The sequence below is a fragment of the Phanerochaete carnosa genome (assembly GCF_000300595.1).
Source record: "Phanerochaete carnosa HHB-10118-sp unplaced genomic scaffold PHACAscaffold_10, whole genome shotgun sequence".
Classification (NCBI taxonomy): domain Eukaryota; kingdom Fungi; phylum Basidiomycota; class Agaricomycetes; order Polyporales; family Phanerochaetaceae; genus Phanerochaete; species Phanerochaete carnosa.
This window is the reverse complement of record NW_006767637.1, coordinates 1837896-1854355: the sequence shown is the minus strand read 5'-3', so window position 1 is coordinate 1854355 and position 16460 is coordinate 1837896. Positions and strand designations below refer to the sequence as shown.

At 54.2% G+C, this 16460-nt stretch overlaps 8 protein-coding genes across 8 annotated transcripts; 6 read left to right on the top strand and 2 right to left on the bottom strand.

Moving 5' to 3' along the window:
• Window positions 1–867: 867 nt before the first annotated feature.
• Window positions 868–2294, bottom strand: PHACADRAFT_263474 (uncharacterized protein). The gene has a single exon (XM_007400461.1). It carries the CDS (start codon window positions 1611–1613, stop codon window positions 1203–1205), a length of 411 nt encoding a protein of 136 aa, XP_007400523.1. The 5' UTR covers window positions 1614–2294; the 3' UTR covers window positions 868–1202.
• A 936-nt stretch (window positions 2295–3230) lies between these two features.
• On the top strand, window positions 3231–4005 carry PHACADRAFT_76728 (uncharacterized protein; the record flags this gene model as incomplete). Its single annotated transcript, XM_007400460.1, has 2 exons — window positions 3231–3323; window positions 3373–4005. Coding segments are annotated over 2 exons (726 nt in total), but the record flags the coding sequence as incomplete, so codon positions are not given.
• Window positions 4006–4155: 150 nt separating this feature from the next.
• On the top strand, window positions 4156–5188 carry PHACADRAFT_263473 (uncharacterized protein; the record flags this gene model as incomplete). The annotated part of the gene is made up of 1 exon (XM_007400459.1): window positions 4156–5188. A coding segment is annotated over one exon (668 nt), but the record flags the coding sequence as incomplete, so codon positions are not given.
• Window positions 5189–5748: 560 nt separating this feature from the next.
• Window positions 5749–7134, top strand: PHACADRAFT_263472 (uncharacterized protein). The gene has a single exon (XM_007400458.1). It carries the CDS (start codon window positions 5944–5946, stop codon window positions 7117–7119), a length of 1176 nt encoding a protein of 391 aa, XP_007400520.1. The 5' UTR covers window positions 5749–5943; the 3' UTR covers window positions 7120–7134.
• Window positions 7135–7153: 19 nt separating this feature from the next.
• Window positions 7154–7740, top strand: PHACADRAFT_263471 (uncharacterized protein). Its single transcript, XM_007400457.1, has one exon. It carries the CDS (start codon window positions 7221–7223, stop codon window positions 7620–7622), a length of 402 nt encoding a protein of 133 aa, XP_007400519.1. The 5' UTR covers window positions 7154–7220; the 3' UTR covers window positions 7623–7740.
• Window positions 7741–9471: 1731 nt separating this feature from the next.
• Window positions 9472–11304, top strand: PHACADRAFT_263467 (uncharacterized protein). Its single transcript, XM_007400456.1, has 2 exons — window positions 9472–10428; window positions 10484–11304. The coding sequence occupies exons 1-2, from the start codon at window positions 9529–9531 to the stop codon at window positions 11018–11020; spliced, it is 1437 nt and encodes a 478-aa protein (XP_007400518.1). The 5' UTR covers window positions 9472–9528; the 3' UTR covers window positions 11021–11304.
• A 131-nt stretch (window positions 11305–11435) lies between these two features.
• On the bottom strand, window positions 11436–12139 carry PHACADRAFT_263465 (uncharacterized protein). Its single transcript, XM_007400455.1, has 4 exons — window positions 12062–12139; window positions 11800–11909; window positions 11704–11738; window positions 11436–11613 (listed from the first exon to the last, which is right to left on the bottom strand). The coding sequence occupies exons 1-4, from the start codon at window positions 12062–12064 to the stop codon at window positions 11546–11548; spliced, it is 216 nt and encodes a 71-aa protein (XP_007400517.1). The 5' UTR covers window positions 12065–12139; the 3' UTR covers window positions 11436–11545.
• Window positions 12140–12257: 118 nt separating this feature from the next.
• Window positions 12258–16402, top strand: PHACADRAFT_129290 (uncharacterized protein). The gene is made up of 16 exons (XM_007400454.1): window positions 12258–12976; window positions 13025–13118; window positions 13170–13192; window positions 13242–13271; window positions 13319–13365; window positions 13414–13460; window positions 13514–13642; window positions 13692–13931; window positions 13982–14199; window positions 14256–14381; window positions 14438–15115; window positions 15176–15379; window positions 15438–15590; window positions 15642–15920; window positions 15977–16218; window positions 16269–16402. Exons 1-11 carry the CDS (start codon window positions 12331–12333, stop codon window positions 14683–14685), a joined length of 1848 nt encoding a protein of 615 aa, XP_007400516.1. The 5' UTR covers window positions 12258–12330; the 3' UTR covers window positions 14686–15115; window positions 15176–15379; window positions 15438–15590; window positions 15642–15920; window positions 15977–16218; window positions 16269–16402.
• Window positions 16403–16460: the final 58 nt, after the last annotated feature.

Sequence of the window (16460 nt, the reverse complement as noted above, 5' to 3'; positions counted from 1 at the left end):
CTGAGCCTGCGTATGTGTATGCATGGTAAATGTGTGTATATATGCGGGTTTCACCTAAAAGCCTACCTGGTCCCTCTGTAGCTCGTTCAAAGGTGATACTACAAGCACCATTCTCTTCTCTTGCATCTTGAGCAATAGCTTCATTACAAAGGTCAGAGTCTTGCCTGCTCCAGTTCCTGCGACGAGAATGCAGTCGAGGCCAAGCTCTATAGCCTCGCCTATGTCTAGCTGGTATTCATGGGGCAGATAACCAAAGAATTCATTGATTCTCGCAGATAAAGCTGCACGAAATGCTGCGGAGTCGTATTTCCTTTCTTTTGCAGCTTTACGGCGGGCTTCGTTGAGGACATGGTAGCAGAATTCATTATCTGGAGTGGAATTGCTAGTAGCATCGGCGGTTGACATTATAATCTACGATTTCTTGATGTCGTCAGGCGGTTTTTGCTTGATATACTACTAATAGAGCATAGTATCTGGGTGTATAAAAATTTCGGCAGAGAAAGAGTGAGTGGAAGGCGAGATGTGCGTGGCCGGCACCTAGCTCTTAATGAGCCGCGTCTCGCGCGTCGAGGTCACGTGCGCGCGATCCACACCCGCCCAAACGATTGTCACCAGACGCTCTAGCAGAGACTGCACTTCGGTTTTTCGAAGTCCGACGCAGTCTCGCTCGGTTCCGTCCGAGCGCTGCTGATGCAGATGGTTTACGAGACTACAATGTCCGGGTATCATTGACGCCTTGACTTGCCTTGAAAGGCATTTCAAGGGGAATTTTATTTTTCCGACAGTTCGTGCGCAATATAGTACAAGCCTCGGCCATACTGGAGCTGCCAGTGGGTCCCGCCTGCGGCCCGAGTCTCAGTTGGTGACGGAAAAGTATCTGATTGAAGGAATGTACGTATGTATATTTCACAATTGTGCTGCGATCGAGATATAAAATATATGGGATATTCAGAAATCAGTGCATAATGAGCAGTGAATATCTAGATGCCAATACTAAGTGCACCAGTTTACCGAGTGTGCTCTACCATCGCCTATTAACGTCTTCGCGCGGTCTCGTTTTCACGAGAATTTATCGGGGATTTCTTATCGTTCGGGTAGAAGAATATGGTGATCTCTACTCCCTCGACATAATTCTTCCAGCCAAATAGCCTTGAACGGAGATGAGTCCAATCATCATCGCCGACAAGCAGACCGCAGGGAACTCACTTTGCATGTGCCCACACCTCAATTTCATCTCCTTGACGAATATGCGTCATCTCGCTGTCCCCCTCCTTGCAGGTCCACACATGGGCCTTCGGCTCCAAAACGGTGCGGCTATTTCGTGCGATCTCTTCCTCCCACTGACCGCTCTTCAGTGTGTACCACGTCCATGACTTGTCTCTGGAACCCTGATCCTGGAGGTACGCGCTTGGTCCCTGATCATGCCCGTAGATGCGCACAGTGACGCGCCTGATGCTCTCCCGCAGCGTCTTGTTCATTGGGAATGACAGGACACGGACGTGATCGTCGTCCTCGACAACTGTTTTCTCCCCCTTTCTGCTCAAGACGGCGAAGTATTCCGCGTGCAGTAAGATGTTGTCGACGACATCGACCAGGAATATGCGCCGCAGCATATTGCGGACGCGCTGCACATCGATGATGCTCAGTTGCCAGGCCTCGCGAAAACCTATCGTTCAACCATCGAGTCTCAGTCGGATAACTGCGGGTAGACTTGGTGGTACGAACTATAGGTAGCATTGAGTGTGCTGCCGTCTATTGTTGCTGCCGATGATGTGCGAGCAATTGGTGGCGGCAGCTTGAGCTGCGATGACGATGAGTCCAGGAGGTTTTCACGCGGAGACGTCTGAGATATTTTTCGGTAGAAATCTTTCGCCTTGTCTAGCGGTTTCCGTAAACTGACTCCAGACATACTGGTGTCGGGGGATGGTCGACGTCGTGAAGGTAGGAAGAGACCGTCAGTATACCCACAGCCACCGGTCTGGGAATAGAGTTCGGGGTATCTCCGGTGCGTACCATATTATCTACATGCCAATATCATCTATCGAGAGTTGGAAATGTCGGTCCGTGGACTGATATCCATCTTCCATGCCTTGCAGGATTATGCAGCGTTACCACACACATACGATATGATACTGGGCACCTGTCGGCTGCTGAGATCTGAGAAGCGGTTTGACCCAGCAACATCACATGAGTCCAACGCTGAATCTTCTTTTACGCAGACTGTCCAGCCTACGGACGAGCCGTTATCCAAGCATTCCAGCGGGAGGATGTTGTGAGTTTGATTAGATACCGGCGGTGATCATCTGCCAGTGCATCCCGAGGCGTCTATCTGAAATTTCAAGTTGGCCTTTGACTTGGCGCTTATTGTCCAAACCTCAAATCTGTCGTTCACAGGCCAGAGAGAAGTTCACTGGTATACAACAGGCAGTACTACAGGTGTGCTAGCAAAAGTTTCGGCACACCTTGCACGCGTATCCGCCAAAATTTTGTCGGCAGCCGCTGTTCAAGCTTCGCGACGGCTGGACTCGGAGCAAGCCACCGAAAACCACGGCTGCTGTCAGCGTTACGGCTGTGCAGGTACAATGACACCTGCCGCAATTTATGTCGAAAAAGTACAGTATGGTGCCAGGCTGAGGCGCTCTACCGCTTCCGCAATTCAATAGCATACTAGGAAAGCATGGAAGCGAGCACAACTTGGACGTAGCGCAATCACTCGGGACTCCGGTGAGAAAGCTCCTAAACGCTGCTCTTACTAATGTCCAACCTTAGGCTGTGGGATTAGGACTTACCACTAGCTGTCCTCCCCCGATCTTGTCATCACTCGACGGTCGTACCACCGACGCAATAAGATCACCAAGAACATCAGCGCGACGTCTGGTTGTTCGTCAACGACTCTGCTTTATGCCAATGGCGACCATGGAAAACTCGCATCATACACTCGCAGCTGTCCCCATGGCGGCGGCGTCTTCGACCACTACCATGCTAAGCTTTTCTACGAGCTTAACCGGTGAGTTGTCCCATTATACTGCGAGATTGTACATCAATACAGGCGTTCCCAACCGGAAGATGGGGGAAATAGCAGCAAGACAATGCTCCCAAAATTCTGCGAGAATTGTCGATGCGGGGTACAAGCTGTGCGTACTGCGTTGTGGATGTGTATGTATATCCTCTGAGGACCGGATTTGCAGACGCGCGAAAACTCGTCCCCAGACACTACTGCGTCGACGAAAACGGGTTGGTCGGACATGCAGACCACTGTGCGGGAGTTCGACACGGAGAAGGTCAAAGCATCCAAGGAAGATATAGATGCACTACTTCTTTTCGTAAGAATATCTCTTCCTCTCACATAATGCTTACATTAATGTCTGATAGGCTGGCCTGTACTCCGCCGTTCTTGCGGCATTTTCGGTGTTTTCTATCGGGTTTCTCCTGCCTGATCGAGGAGCTGAAACTGTCGTACTCTTGCGAGAGCTTGTCTCTCAAGGCGCAGCATCAGCTGGACAAGCCGTTCGGCGCACAAGACGCTTGCCTCCGGCAGTCACCGATGATTCTGACTTCGTCGCTCCGACATGGGCTGTCCGGGTCAACATTCTTTGGTTTGCGAGCCTTGTCATAAGTATGGCCACTGCGTCCTATGCTATTATGGTCAAACAGTGGCTTACGGAGTACCTTGCGATGGAATACGCATCTCCTCAAGAACGGCTTCGCGCTCGTCAATATCGGTATCCGGCAATGAAGTCATGGCATGTCTTCAGCATCGCGGCCCTTCTTCCTCTCCTCCTTCAGCTGTCCCTGGGACTTTTTTTTATTGGACTATGCTACTTCACAGCTGCATTCAACCGTCAGCTTGGCCTCACGACTCTACCACTTGTTAGCGGCTGGATTTTCTTCTTTGGTATGGCCATAATCTCCCCCCTTCTTTCGCCTCGTTGCCCTTTCAAGGTCACGCTTCTCAAGCATACCATGAAGACTGGTCGTGAACATTTCCCGTTCCTCCCGACACTCGCGTTCTCGCTAGTGTATCTATTCCGCGCTCTGTACCGCAGAATCTTGGGGCACGGGAGTGCGCAGCCATCCGGCGGTGACGCCGCTGACAGCTCACGGTGGCTTCCTTCAAAGGAGGAAGTGGCTGCTGCGAAGGAGGAAGAGGAACACAACATCAACGCTCACAGACATCAAGACGACAGCGAAATTCTCGTATCCGTTGACGCTATCCTCCCCGGTAATGGTCTTCTACCGACCATACTCGGCGCCTTTCGACAGCAAGATCCGCACAAGCCAGACGATGTCATTGACTTTGTGCTAAAATTAATCGCTCATCGTGTCGCAGCCACAGCTGAGGACGTCGTTAACACATACGGTCACCTGCCCCTGGATCTGTTATCCAACCAAGACTGGACTGAGCTATCGTCTCTTGTCGTCAACACCATCACCACCCATCATCTCGAGGTCTCTCCGTCCACTGAAGCGCCGACTTGGCTCGTCAAAGCGCTCGCGCTCGTCTTGTCTCCAAGCGGCCACGAGCTCCCTCCGCGTCGCCACGCCACTGTTTACCGGTGCGTCCTAGAGGAACACGATCCAAATCACGCCATACTACAGAACGTGGTTTCGCCCGCGGTCACCCGATCAGGTGCCGACATCACGACCACCATGGAGCTCATTTTCACCCTCATCGGTCTCGCCCTTTCGAACCGTGGCCACCCCATTCCAGCTGCTCACGAGCCCAAACTCCTAGACCTCGACGTTCTGCAGGACCGAACAACCTATCAGCCTCTGTCGAACATCATGGAGGCGGCGATGAAGGCGTTAAAGCAGCACGATAAAATACGGACTGCCCGCCGTGCGCAGGAGCTCACTTTTATCAACAATCTGCCCTACGGTTCTGCTCCTACGACCGAGGATATCTCCGTTGCAAATGCCATCCTCATCCTGTTCTCCGGATCGTCTCGAGCTGTACCACGGGACGTGAGGGATTTCATGTGCGGCTATGAAATCGGCAGCCGACCTCTCTCTGTGATCTTGGACGCTCTATCTACTGCCATGCTCGCTCCCAATAACACCGAGAATGGATCAGCAGCACTCTCCGCGGCATTCGGGCACCCTTCGTACAGAGTACGCGCAGTGCTCCGCTTCCTCTCGTTGTACTTCAAGCCGGGCGGCCTGAGCCTACCCCTCGAATCCATGCCAACTCTTCAGCATATCACATACGGTGTACGCCAGAAGCTGCTCCAAGAGGTCGCAACGGCGGTTACAGCTGGGCCTATCGACGACGATACCTCGAGCTGGTCGCATGATGCGGCGATGCTCCTAGCTTCAGCTCCGCAGAGCAGTATGAGCAACGACATGCAGAAAGCGCTTCTATCCTGTGTATCTAACACAGCCGTTATGCGCAAATTGCTTCATGCCATGGCCAATTCCACCATGCAGAAAGTGTCGTACGATAGCCTTGACCTGGTCTCCATTATCCGCGCTGCCACACAGTTCCTCACCAAGGTCGGACTCTACAGCCAGAAACCGCGTATATCCCCCGTCCTAGATCTCCACACACTCCCTGCAGAGGCCTTCACCGAGCTCACAAGAAAGGTGGCGCAGGGTCTAGCACCACTCGCCGTACAGCGGCCTAAGCAGGGTTCGTGGGCCTGCTATGCCCTCACCATCCTGCTCGCGCGGTCGGACCAGAATCTACCCGAGCTTGCTTTGGATGTGCTCCAGCGATATGCCCTCAGCCCACCCGAGCTGAAGCTTCTGATTGACACGCTCAGTCCCTTCCCCGGCGATCAAGATCTCTTCCCGCTGTTCGCAGGACCATTCGACGAAATATCGCTGGATTACGAGCAACCTGTCAGCGATGCCGCACAAACATTGCACAATCTGCTTTGGATCATCACTAGGTTCGTTCAGGTTCTGCCTGTCCGCGATCCAGGCGGACGGTCTCCTCAACCAATGGAGCAGCTGCAGGCCGCATGGGGTACCCTCATGAATAAGGCCGGCGAAATACTCGCGGTTGCGCCGGCTGGCACGAGGTGGTACTCGGACGCCGATCATTCGCCTCCAACCCCGTTAAACCAGCTAACATCCTTCAAGAAACGAGCGGCGGTGCTGCTGCTCACGCCGTCGCAGCTGGACCTCCCTCCTACTGTGACCCGCACCCTCCAAAGCTGGTTGTCGCAGCCGTCCTTTGTTCTCAAAGCCACCTTAGAGCCGCTTCTCAGTGACAGCGTCGCACCAGCCGATGCACTCTGGTCCGTCGTGGCCGCGCTACGCTATCTGCTCGGCGACAGCGGGAAGGTTGTTCCGCGTGAAGTATTCACGACCATCTTGCAGTTCCCGGATTCACTCCCGGACGATAAATGGACGACGATAACCGACATCGTGGCGGAGATTATCCGTGGGAAAATCAAGAGCCACACCAACTTGCAGCCGACCCTTCCCGAATGGCTCGTAGACGCAGTCATCTTACTCCTGTCTCGACCTACTCATGAAGTCTCGCGTGACGCAGCTGCGTGTCTCGAGCTTCTCTTCGGCCATACACCCCGCATAGTCAACCTTGTCTGGAAACGTACATCCGCCAGCGCTTTCGTTCCACTTTCGAGACGCCTCGCGTCGATATGTACGAACGGTCTCACTCTGAAGGCGTGTCTCGACCTGTATGCCTGCTATCTGGCCCCAGAGGACAAACTCAACTCTCAGTCCGATCCCAGCTCCCGGTCGGTTTCCAGCTCCCAGCCAGATCCCAACACTCAGCCAGATCTCGCAAAAACCGCTGCACGCAGATCTTTAACAGAAATTCTGCGAATGCAAAATCCGCGCAAGCCGGAGGTCCTCAAGGATCTCTGGGAATTCCTGGAGAAGTGTGTTCCGCAGCTGAACATTCCCTCCCCGCAGTGGCGCGACGTGTCTGCAGAGGTCATTGGCGTGCTCATGCTGCTTTCGCGCTGCGTGTTCGAGATGGACGCGAGCGGGGGGCTTCTAAAGCTGTTCAGATCCATGTGGGCCAACGAAGGCTCGTTCGGCATCTTCTGGCTCCTCGCGACGTTACATCCCAAGGATCGGCTGCAGGACCCGGGAATCCTTGATACATGTCGCAACCTGCTCCGCGCCGCTGGTGCGTATTGCTAGGCCCCGATAAGCGAATATTGCACACACTAACCACCATAACTGCAGATCTGAAGGAGTGCTTGGAGCAGTCTCGCGCGAGACTTTCCGTTCTCATTGATAAGATGGACGATACCGAATTTCAAGACAATTTCGGCGCGCTAGATGCGTTGCGGCTTTGCGAGCTTTACGTGGATGTCCATCAGGTGGTACCAGGGGAGCGCCTGACTCACGACGTGAAGTCCCTGTGGCGCGACATCTGGGATCTGCTCGCGAAGCTGGTCCAAGCCTATCATGCCGAACAGGGCTGGACGAGGCCGCCACGGAGGATGCTTGCCGATGCTGGGGAGGGTTGGACTATGTCGAACCCTAGCCAGGATACGTCGCAGACATCTCCCGAAACCTTGTACTCTGAGGACCAAGATTTGGCGAGGTCGTGCCTTGGGATGATGCAGTCCGACACGGAGGCACCCGGCGACCTGATCCTTGCGCTGGAATGTTTTGTTCCGCCGGACATGCAGAGCTAACTACGGTCGCGCGTCGCCGTATACCAATGATCTTGTATGCTAGTCTCAGAGTAATTTCATCTTCGTATAAGCGAGTGTATGGTAGCAACATCATGCATTACATCCTGTTAGGACCGTTTCTTATCTGCCTCGAGCATGTCACAACTGGTCCCGCTCAAGCTGTCGCCGGCGCTGCTCCCGCCCCTGCCGCTTCGCGACGGCGGTTTCTTATTGGGAGTTATATCCCAAGCCACATGTCCACAGTGCTACCGCGCACGAGCTGAATTAAAGTCTTCACATCCTTGAGGCCAACTGTTCAGCATGCCATCTGCAGGTTATCTGTGACTACAACCGGCGTACATCATGCCTGACTTAGATAGCAAGTACAATATATACATATGAGTAAACAAATAAACATGCACAGACAAATACAATATACAGCACATGACATGGCTTTAAAAACCATTCAAGGCGCAGAACAGCCAATAATCGATATCATTAGGGCGGAATGAGAGTATCACGGTTGTATTAACAATGGTGCTCTCCCATCCCGGGAACCTGCAAAACCACATCAGTTTCAGCAACAAAGATGACGGGTGAGGACGAGTGGCTCACTTGGCGTGTGCATAGACCTGAAAATTCCTTTCTCTGCGTATGCTCTGCATCTCGTCGCCGTCTATCTCCCAAGCCGCTTTGCCCGACTGCAGCGTAGGATCGGCAGGGTGGCTCCGCCATAGCTCTCCCGACGTCGAGCATATCCTGAACGAGTACCGTGACCAGGAATTTTTATATAAGCTCCAGTGCGACCCTGTAAAAATTGCTAGTAAGAATGCAGTGATTAAGACACAACCAAACGAAGGACAGCTACGTTGCGATGGGGCAGTATCGATTGGAGCTAGCGCCAATATTAATGGGACAGCTTCTGTGGATGGTCCTGTACGTCGACGCTGGGAGGAGGACGCAGTCTTATACAATATGTCAGGAAGCGCGAAGTGCACCATGCGAGCCTAGGATACCGAGATTAGAGAAGAACAATGAAGTGATAGAGGTGCGCTAGCTCACGGTCAAGTCACGCTCATAGAGTGTGTAGACGGACGCGGCGAGAACGACAGCGACGTCCGAGAGCGCTGTGTTGAACTTTGACCATCGTCCTGTGGCTGGCTGCAGGATGCGCGAGGGTGTTCTCGAAACTCATCTCCTGCGTCTGTCGCTTTTCTCGCTACAAGCACCTCTCGCAATCTTCGAATCGTTTCCTGGTGCTACGAGAGTCATTGTGTTGTCCCGGGTTTCGCTCTGCGAGTTGGTATGCGTGCATGACGTCAGATCACAATTCCCGACGACTAAGCGCTCTCGCTCTCGCCAGGCTCTTCGTTTCGCCCACCATCGACGACCTCGCGTGCATACAACTCTAAGAGACTCTAATTAACATCATTTCAGATCATCCATCCTGGGCAGCCGCCAATATACGGGGCCCAGGACTGCAATGATGTCATGATCTTCATGGGCCGGCTGTTCCACTTCCGCCTTGGCTTCCACCAGCCTGCTTCCGCTCGGTATCTCTGCTTTTCTCCCCTATTGCTTGCTCTCGCCGTATGCTTCTCCAGTCTTCAGCTTTCAGCGAGCTAATCAAGGCTGTCATCTGAACGTGTGGCAACGCAGCCGGCCTTGGAACGCCGACGTGATACAACTCTGACATTGGATCTTTCCGGATTGTGCCTGCACGAGCTCGAACATCGGACCATCCTGTTTGCAAGATTGACGGGATCGTGTGGGGGTTCCTAGAGGCTGCATGTGCGCTCTATATCTTCACCCAGCTGCCCATCTCTCTTGCCTTTAATCCCCCCCTCCCCCCCTCCCCCTTCAGGTGCCCTGCAGTTCCGGTCATTCAGTCGCGTACGCATTATCCTCTGGATTGCCAACCGCAAAGATGCACGCTCTTTTCTTCTCGACAACGCTCGCGTCGCTCCTTATCGCCTCTCCCCTCGTTCAGGCATCCCAGTCCTCAAACCTGACCTCGTCGCAGACGGACGCCATCAAAGCCGCACTTTCAGCCAGCGACCTGCAGTCCTGGGAAATTGGCACATATGCCGAAGCGCTGTTGGAGCTCGACACGCCCTCCTGGTCGCCCCAATCCCCCGGCGTCCAGTTCTCGTCGTTCTTCACGTCCTCGCCACCCCAGACCCTAGACGAGGTACTCAGCTACGCGAAATCCGTCACTCAAAACTGGACCACCCAGAATAATGTCACAGGCAATACTACTGGCCTTGCCGCGCCACTCTTACCGAATAGCGCCGCCGGCGACCCGCCCAGCACGGGCTTTGCGGTCATCCTCGCGAATCTTACTGGGCGGTCCCAGCAGGACAACCTAGAATACGCCGGAGCAGCGACATCCCAGCTCGAGTACCTGCTCACAGGCGTGCCGAAGACAACAGATGGCGCGATCAGCCATCGCCCGGAGCAGCTGCAGCTCTGGTCGGACTTTGTGTACATGGTTCCGCCGTTCCTGGCGTACTACGGCGTGGCAACCGGGAACAATAGTGTCACACGCATGGCGCATGACCAGATCCGGCTGTACCGGCAATACCTACAAAACAATGGAAGCGCGAGCGGAAAGGGTCCGAGCACGAGTGGGCTCTGGAGACACATGGCGCTCGGGAGTGGCGCCGACAATGGCTTCTGGAGCACCGGTAACGCGTGGGCCGCTGCTGGGATCGTCCGCGTCCTCGGTATATACGCGTCCTCGCCACAAAACGCGTCTCTGCAGACCGAGCAGGCGGACCTCGTGCAATGGGCGCACGAGATCCAGGGTGCGCTTGGCCCGTGGCTGGTGCGCCTTTTCTTCCCAAATACCGCGTTGGCTTATTGCTGACCACGTGCTGCAGGACTCCCAAACGGCTCTGCTGCACAACTACGTGGACGACTCGTCCACGTTCCTCGACGCCGCGTCGAGCACCCTGTATGCCGCGTCCGTGTACCGCCTGGCGACGCTCGTCTCGGCAGGCATCCCCCCGTCCTCGGCGACGTCTTCGTCCGGGACGTCCGTCGGAGACATGGCAGCCGGCGTCGAGGACGCCGTGCCCACGGCGGAGCGCGTGCGCGCCGCGGTCTTCACGACGCAGAGCTCGAGCACGGGCTCGGGGCTCGCGCACTTCACGAGCGGCATGACGCTCATGCCCGTCGTGAACGGCCACGACTTTGGGCAGCAGCTCGTGCTGCCCGTCGACGCCTCCAACGCGAGCGTCAACGGCGGCCTCCTGTTCAGCCCCGAGGCGCAGGCGTTCGTGCTCGAGATGCAGGCGGCCTACCGCGACTGGGCCTCCGCGGGCAGTCCGGAGAAGAGCGCCGCGCTCGGTAGGGGTGTCCAGCACGGCGTGCTCGCTGCTGCATTCGCTGTTGCAGCCGGTGTGGTTCTGCTCTAGGAAGCTGGCTCGATGCATTCTTATCTTTCTATTATCCTTCTATTATCTTTATTGACTATTTCTCCTCGCTCAGCGCTGTATTTCGGGAAGTCCACACTATCTGTTTTCGTGCACATCTCTATTTCTTATTACGTGACTCTTTCTCCATTCTTCTGTCACACCGTATACCTTCTTCGAACGCTTCGCTTTATTCTTCCTTTCGGGCTCAAGTTTGTCTGTGTGTACATCATGTTGTACGTCACGATTGTTTCGCTCTGGTTGTCTGTACTCTACTATAGGGATCGTGTAGCATTAATCCCAAGGCCTGTATCATGTCTTGCCGTAAGGTTATATTCTTCGACGTTCACTGTCCCAACGGCATGACGCGGCATCTGACCCCAGAGCTTGCGCACAGAAGGAAAAACAACGGCAGGGAAAGGGCATTTGTTCTACGGCATAGATAGACATTAGGATAACAGGTGGCGATGCGGTATGGCGGGTATTCGAGAGCGATTTAGTACAGTATACAGTAAGTCGAAGTGGGTTTCATTGGATGAGGATAGTAACGGCCATAGCCATACATGCCATCGATACCCATGGTGATAACCGTTCGCCTGTGTGCAATATGTGAGCATGAGGACGGCGAGGAGAGCTGCCGCGCTTTTTGCCCGCGTGTGTATCCCAAACAGTGGATGGAGACTTGCCTATGCGTGCGGACATCCAGAAGAGTCCGAGGAATCTGTGGCGGAACACAAACAAGATGTCAGCGCGGGAAGGAGCGTTATGGAGTCGTCACGCACCCTTGCTTGTTCCTGTCGATGAGCCGCGGTGCTACGGCGCGGATGTACGTGCATGTGCAGATCATGAGGAGGATGACGAGCAGGAGGGATTGGAAGTTGAAGAGCGCAGACTGTCCGATGCAGGTCGTATGAGAAGAGTGAGTTTATTTGTGAAGAGCGTGGAGTACATCCCATCCAGCAAGCAATGTAGCGAACGCGGGTTGTACGAGGTATAGAGGCGCAAAGTCAGCGGGAACTAGCTGGGGATTACCAATTAACGTACCATGCTTTTGAGCTTGATCCAACCGTGTTCTTATAGTATGATGAATTGGTAATATGAAACCGGGCTGCAGTGTGCGCTCTCAAGAAGGATAGGCGAAGGGGCTAGCGAGACGTGTTCAAGCGTGTACAGCGCTCGTGAAGCGGATACGGCATATCCCGCCATCGGCGCATCACCCACACATGGAGACCGTCGGCATCGCCTATAGCCACAAGCGCATTCACGCCCCTGCCTGCACTCAACACCCACCACTGTGGCCGCCCGCCTCGACTATGAGCCATTACAAGGACGTCGAGTCCGGCGCCGAGCACAAGTCCGAAGAGCATGAAGCCCTTCTCCCCCAGTCCGACGTCTCAGAACCCGAGCCGGCTCGTACGAGCAGTCCCCGGCAATCGAGCTACGCATCGCACCCCAAGCTCTACACCGCTGCCGCATTCCTCGCTGGTATCCTCTCATGTCTCGCAGTGCAGTACGTCGTGTGTTCGTCACCGAGCGGCAGCGACGTGCCTACGCCGCACCGTAACGTCGAGGCCTTCGCCCCGCCATACGCTGGCTCGTCTGAGGCGCACAACTTCCCGCCTGCTTCGCCAACAAACGTCTTTCCATCCCTCTTCCCCACGTCCGTCGGCTACGCGGGCCCGACGCCGACGGGCGCAGAGCCTGCGCTCATCGCGACCGCACCGTCGTACCCCGTGCACACCGGCGCGCCGAACCTCGTTGCGCCCGCATTCACGGGCAAAGGCAACAAGACGTCGTCCAGGTTCGACCTGTTCAGGCATTGGGGCAACCTCTCGCCGTGGTTTAGCGTCGAGCGTGGCGCGTTTGGCCTCGACTCAAGCCCGGACGTGCCAGAGACGTGTCGTCTCACCGGTCTTCATCTCCTGCACCGCCATGGCGCGAGATACCCTACTGAATTTGGTCAGTGTATCGCATGGTTTGTGACACTCGTTGCTAAACGCCGTATAGCATCATATGGCGGTCCGGCGAACTTCTCTGGACGTCTCAATCAGATCGCGTCGAAGTGGACAACCACGGGTGACCTGGCTTTCATGAACGAGTGGTGCGTCATAATCTGGTTCTGGCCTAACGAAATAACTGAAGTGTCAGACAGGACATACAAGCTTGGTCAAGAAGGTGCGAACTGCATTGGTCTTGTCCAACATTCGCTGCTAACCTGCGCTAGTCTTGACTCCGTTTGGTCGCGAGCAGTTGTGTAGGTGCATGTTTGTCCCGTCTCCACGTGTCTAACTGCTTTTGTAGTTGATCTGGGTATTGCGACACGCATGAAATACGGCTTTCTGTTGAAGGTATGCCCTGCGCGCTCTGCTCAAGCCGTGTAATTAACATTATGCCAGAACTTCTCCGAGACCAATACAATACCCGTCTTCCGTACAGAGTCGCAGTACGTCCGTAATACTTCTCGAAAAACTCGAAAATCACTTGACACGTATATAGGGACCGTATGCTTGCATCCGCCTTGAATTTTGCTCTTGGCTTCTTTGGCTACCCGCTCGACGGCCTGTACCAACAAAGCATTACTATTGAGGCGAAAGGATTCAATAATACTCTTGCTCCATATAAGACGTACGCTCCTTGCTTTATACAATCTTTCAACACTAATGCGCTTCATTAGCTGCCCGAACACTGACGACAAGACCAAGGCGGACCGCGGAACGTGGTTCGTGCGCAAGTGGGCTGAGGTCTATCTTAAGGACGCACAAGCACGCCTTGCACCGCAGATACACGGCTACAACCTGACGATCGAGGATGTGTACACTCTGCAGCAGATGTGCGCGTACGAGACTGTCGCCATCGGCTACTCTAAGTTTTGCGAACTGTTCACCGAAGACGAGTGGGTAGGTTTTGATTACGCGTAAGTCTCGTCTTCTCTTCGCATGTCATCCGCGAGCTGAGGTCCTTTAGAATGGACTTGTATTTCTGGTACGACTCGGCCTTCGGCTCCCCTGTCTCCCGTATACAAGGCATCGGGTACGTCCAGGAGCTTGTCGCGCGGCTGACGCACACGCCTATTGCGACACATAATTCCTCGACGAATGCGACGCTAGACGACAGCCCCGCGACGTTCCCGCTCGGCCAGAGCCTCTACGTCGATGCGACACATGAGGTTGTCGTGCTGAACAGTGCGTATCTCGTACTTGTTTACTGATCGTGTGTTGACGTACGCCTACTTGGCTAGTTCTGACGGCGCTAAACCTCACCAACTTCGCCGCGTCGGGGCCGTTGCCGTACGACCATATCCCGTCGGATCGCTCCTTCAAGGTTTCGCATCTAGCGCCCTTCGCGACGAACGTGCACTTCCAACGTATGTCTCTCCTGTCTCCCGCACTTTGAAATCGCCTACTCACCCTGCTATGTCAGTGCTTTCCTGCACCTCTGTACCCGACCCGCAGATCCGAATTATTGTGAACGACGGTGTCGTGCCATTGACGTCGATCCGGGGCTGCCCCATGCAGGAAGATGGACTCTGCCCGCTTGACACGTTCGTCGACGCCATGAAGGAGATGATTGCCACCACAGACTGGGCTTGGGGCTGTCATGGTGACTGGAGCGTCCCTATTGGATATGACTGGAACACTACGGTTGGATACCCGCCTGCACCAGTGTAAGCTTGCTTCTGTGGCTTAGATAGCGTCGTTTCAGACTTTATACATTAATCTGCGTTGTCCGGTGTCGCATGTTGCCACTAGAGTGTAAGCTTATGCGCTTCGCATCCAGACCTGCGATGTAAAGCCTTAGAGAGCTACTCTATTTTACATTCTAGTACACTCATACAATAACATAATTTTACGCCTTGCAAAAAGATACAACAGAAAAGCAGCTGAACCAAACAGGGGGCGGATAATCGTGACAGACAGCGAGTGCTAAGAACGGTGGATATGAAGGGGTGCCGAGCAGGCCATCGGGTAGGATATTTAAGCCTCCCGCCTCCTCGCGCGCGGTCGTTCGTTCTCTTGCTCTTCCCTGTCGTGATACAGCGTACTCGTGCTACGCTGCCCTGTCCTCTCTACGATACTTGTACCGTCACGGAACCGTGTTCTGCACATCCCATCCCATTATCAGCATACCTATGCTTGAACCGCGGGCAGATGTGCTCACCTAAAGAGGACATTCGCGTTCGTGAAGAGGCCCTCCTTGAGACTGACCACGATGAACTGGCTGCCCTTGAAACGGTTCCGAAAGAGCTGGCCGATGTGCTGCGTGTGGGACAGGTCGAGCGCCGCATCGATCTCGTCGAGGATGTACATCGGTGCCGGCTTGAACTGCAGGAGAGACATGATCAATGAAAGTGCGATGAGCGACCTGTGTGATAACGTCAAAACTGTCCGAGGCGCTGTGGATGTGGTCGAGGACGGCTTACCGCTGGCCACCACTGAGTTCGGTGAGGCTCTGCTTCCAGACGCTGCCAAGGCGGACTTTGACTTCGAGACCTTGTGTCAAGTCCTGGCCCTCGGGTGGCTGCAACTTAGCAGTATTGCCAGGCAGAAGCTCCGCGAAAATCTCTCCGAAATCCCTAGATAAACAATGAGACTCGCGCAGGAGAGCATAAACGGAAACCGCTTACTTGGTGACTTTAGCCCAGGTGGCCTCGAGTGTAGTGAATTTGAACTTGTCAAGTTCCTCGATAGTCTTCTCAATTTTCTCGCGATCCTTGAGGACCGTCGCGAGTTTCTTCTCCAATGTGGCCTCCTGCTTCTCGACACTGTCAATCATGTTCATGGCCTTGGGATTGACCTTCTTCTTCATCGACTTCTGCTGACCCTCGAGCTCACGGATCTTCTCTCGTAGGCTTTGCACGTCAAGACCTGAAAAGTCATAAGGCGTACCAGAACGACCGAACAGGCTGGCGACTTTCAGTTAGTATCGTTGTTACGAAACGTCAGGCGCGAGATAGCTCACGTCTTCTCGGACTCGATCCAATCATGCTGCTTTTCCAGAGAGGCAATAGAGTTCACCATCGCTTGCTTCTCTTTCTGAGCGTTGGCTACATCGTGCTCGATTTGCTTGAGCTGTAGCTGTGTATCGGAAATAGCTTGTTTCTTGGTCTTGATTGTTGACTCAAGGTCCTTCAACTCGTTGTCGTATCGCGTGAGAGTGGCGCGCTCTTCGGACAGCCGAGCTTCCGCCTCTTGGTAAGCAGCCTAGAACAGATATTGAGCGGGTTCGATTGTTAGAAATTGCGCATGCTTACTTCCTCGGTCTTATACTTCGCATTCAGTTGCTCAAGCTCTTTGCGTAGTTTATCGACGCCAGCTTTGGATTCTTCCAATCCTTCTTGGTCGGATTCCAGATCTTTCTCAAGTTGTTCTGCAAAGCGAAAAGATGCAGCTTTGACATTTGCATGCATCATGGCGCGAAGTAAACGCACCGAGTTCAAGCGTAG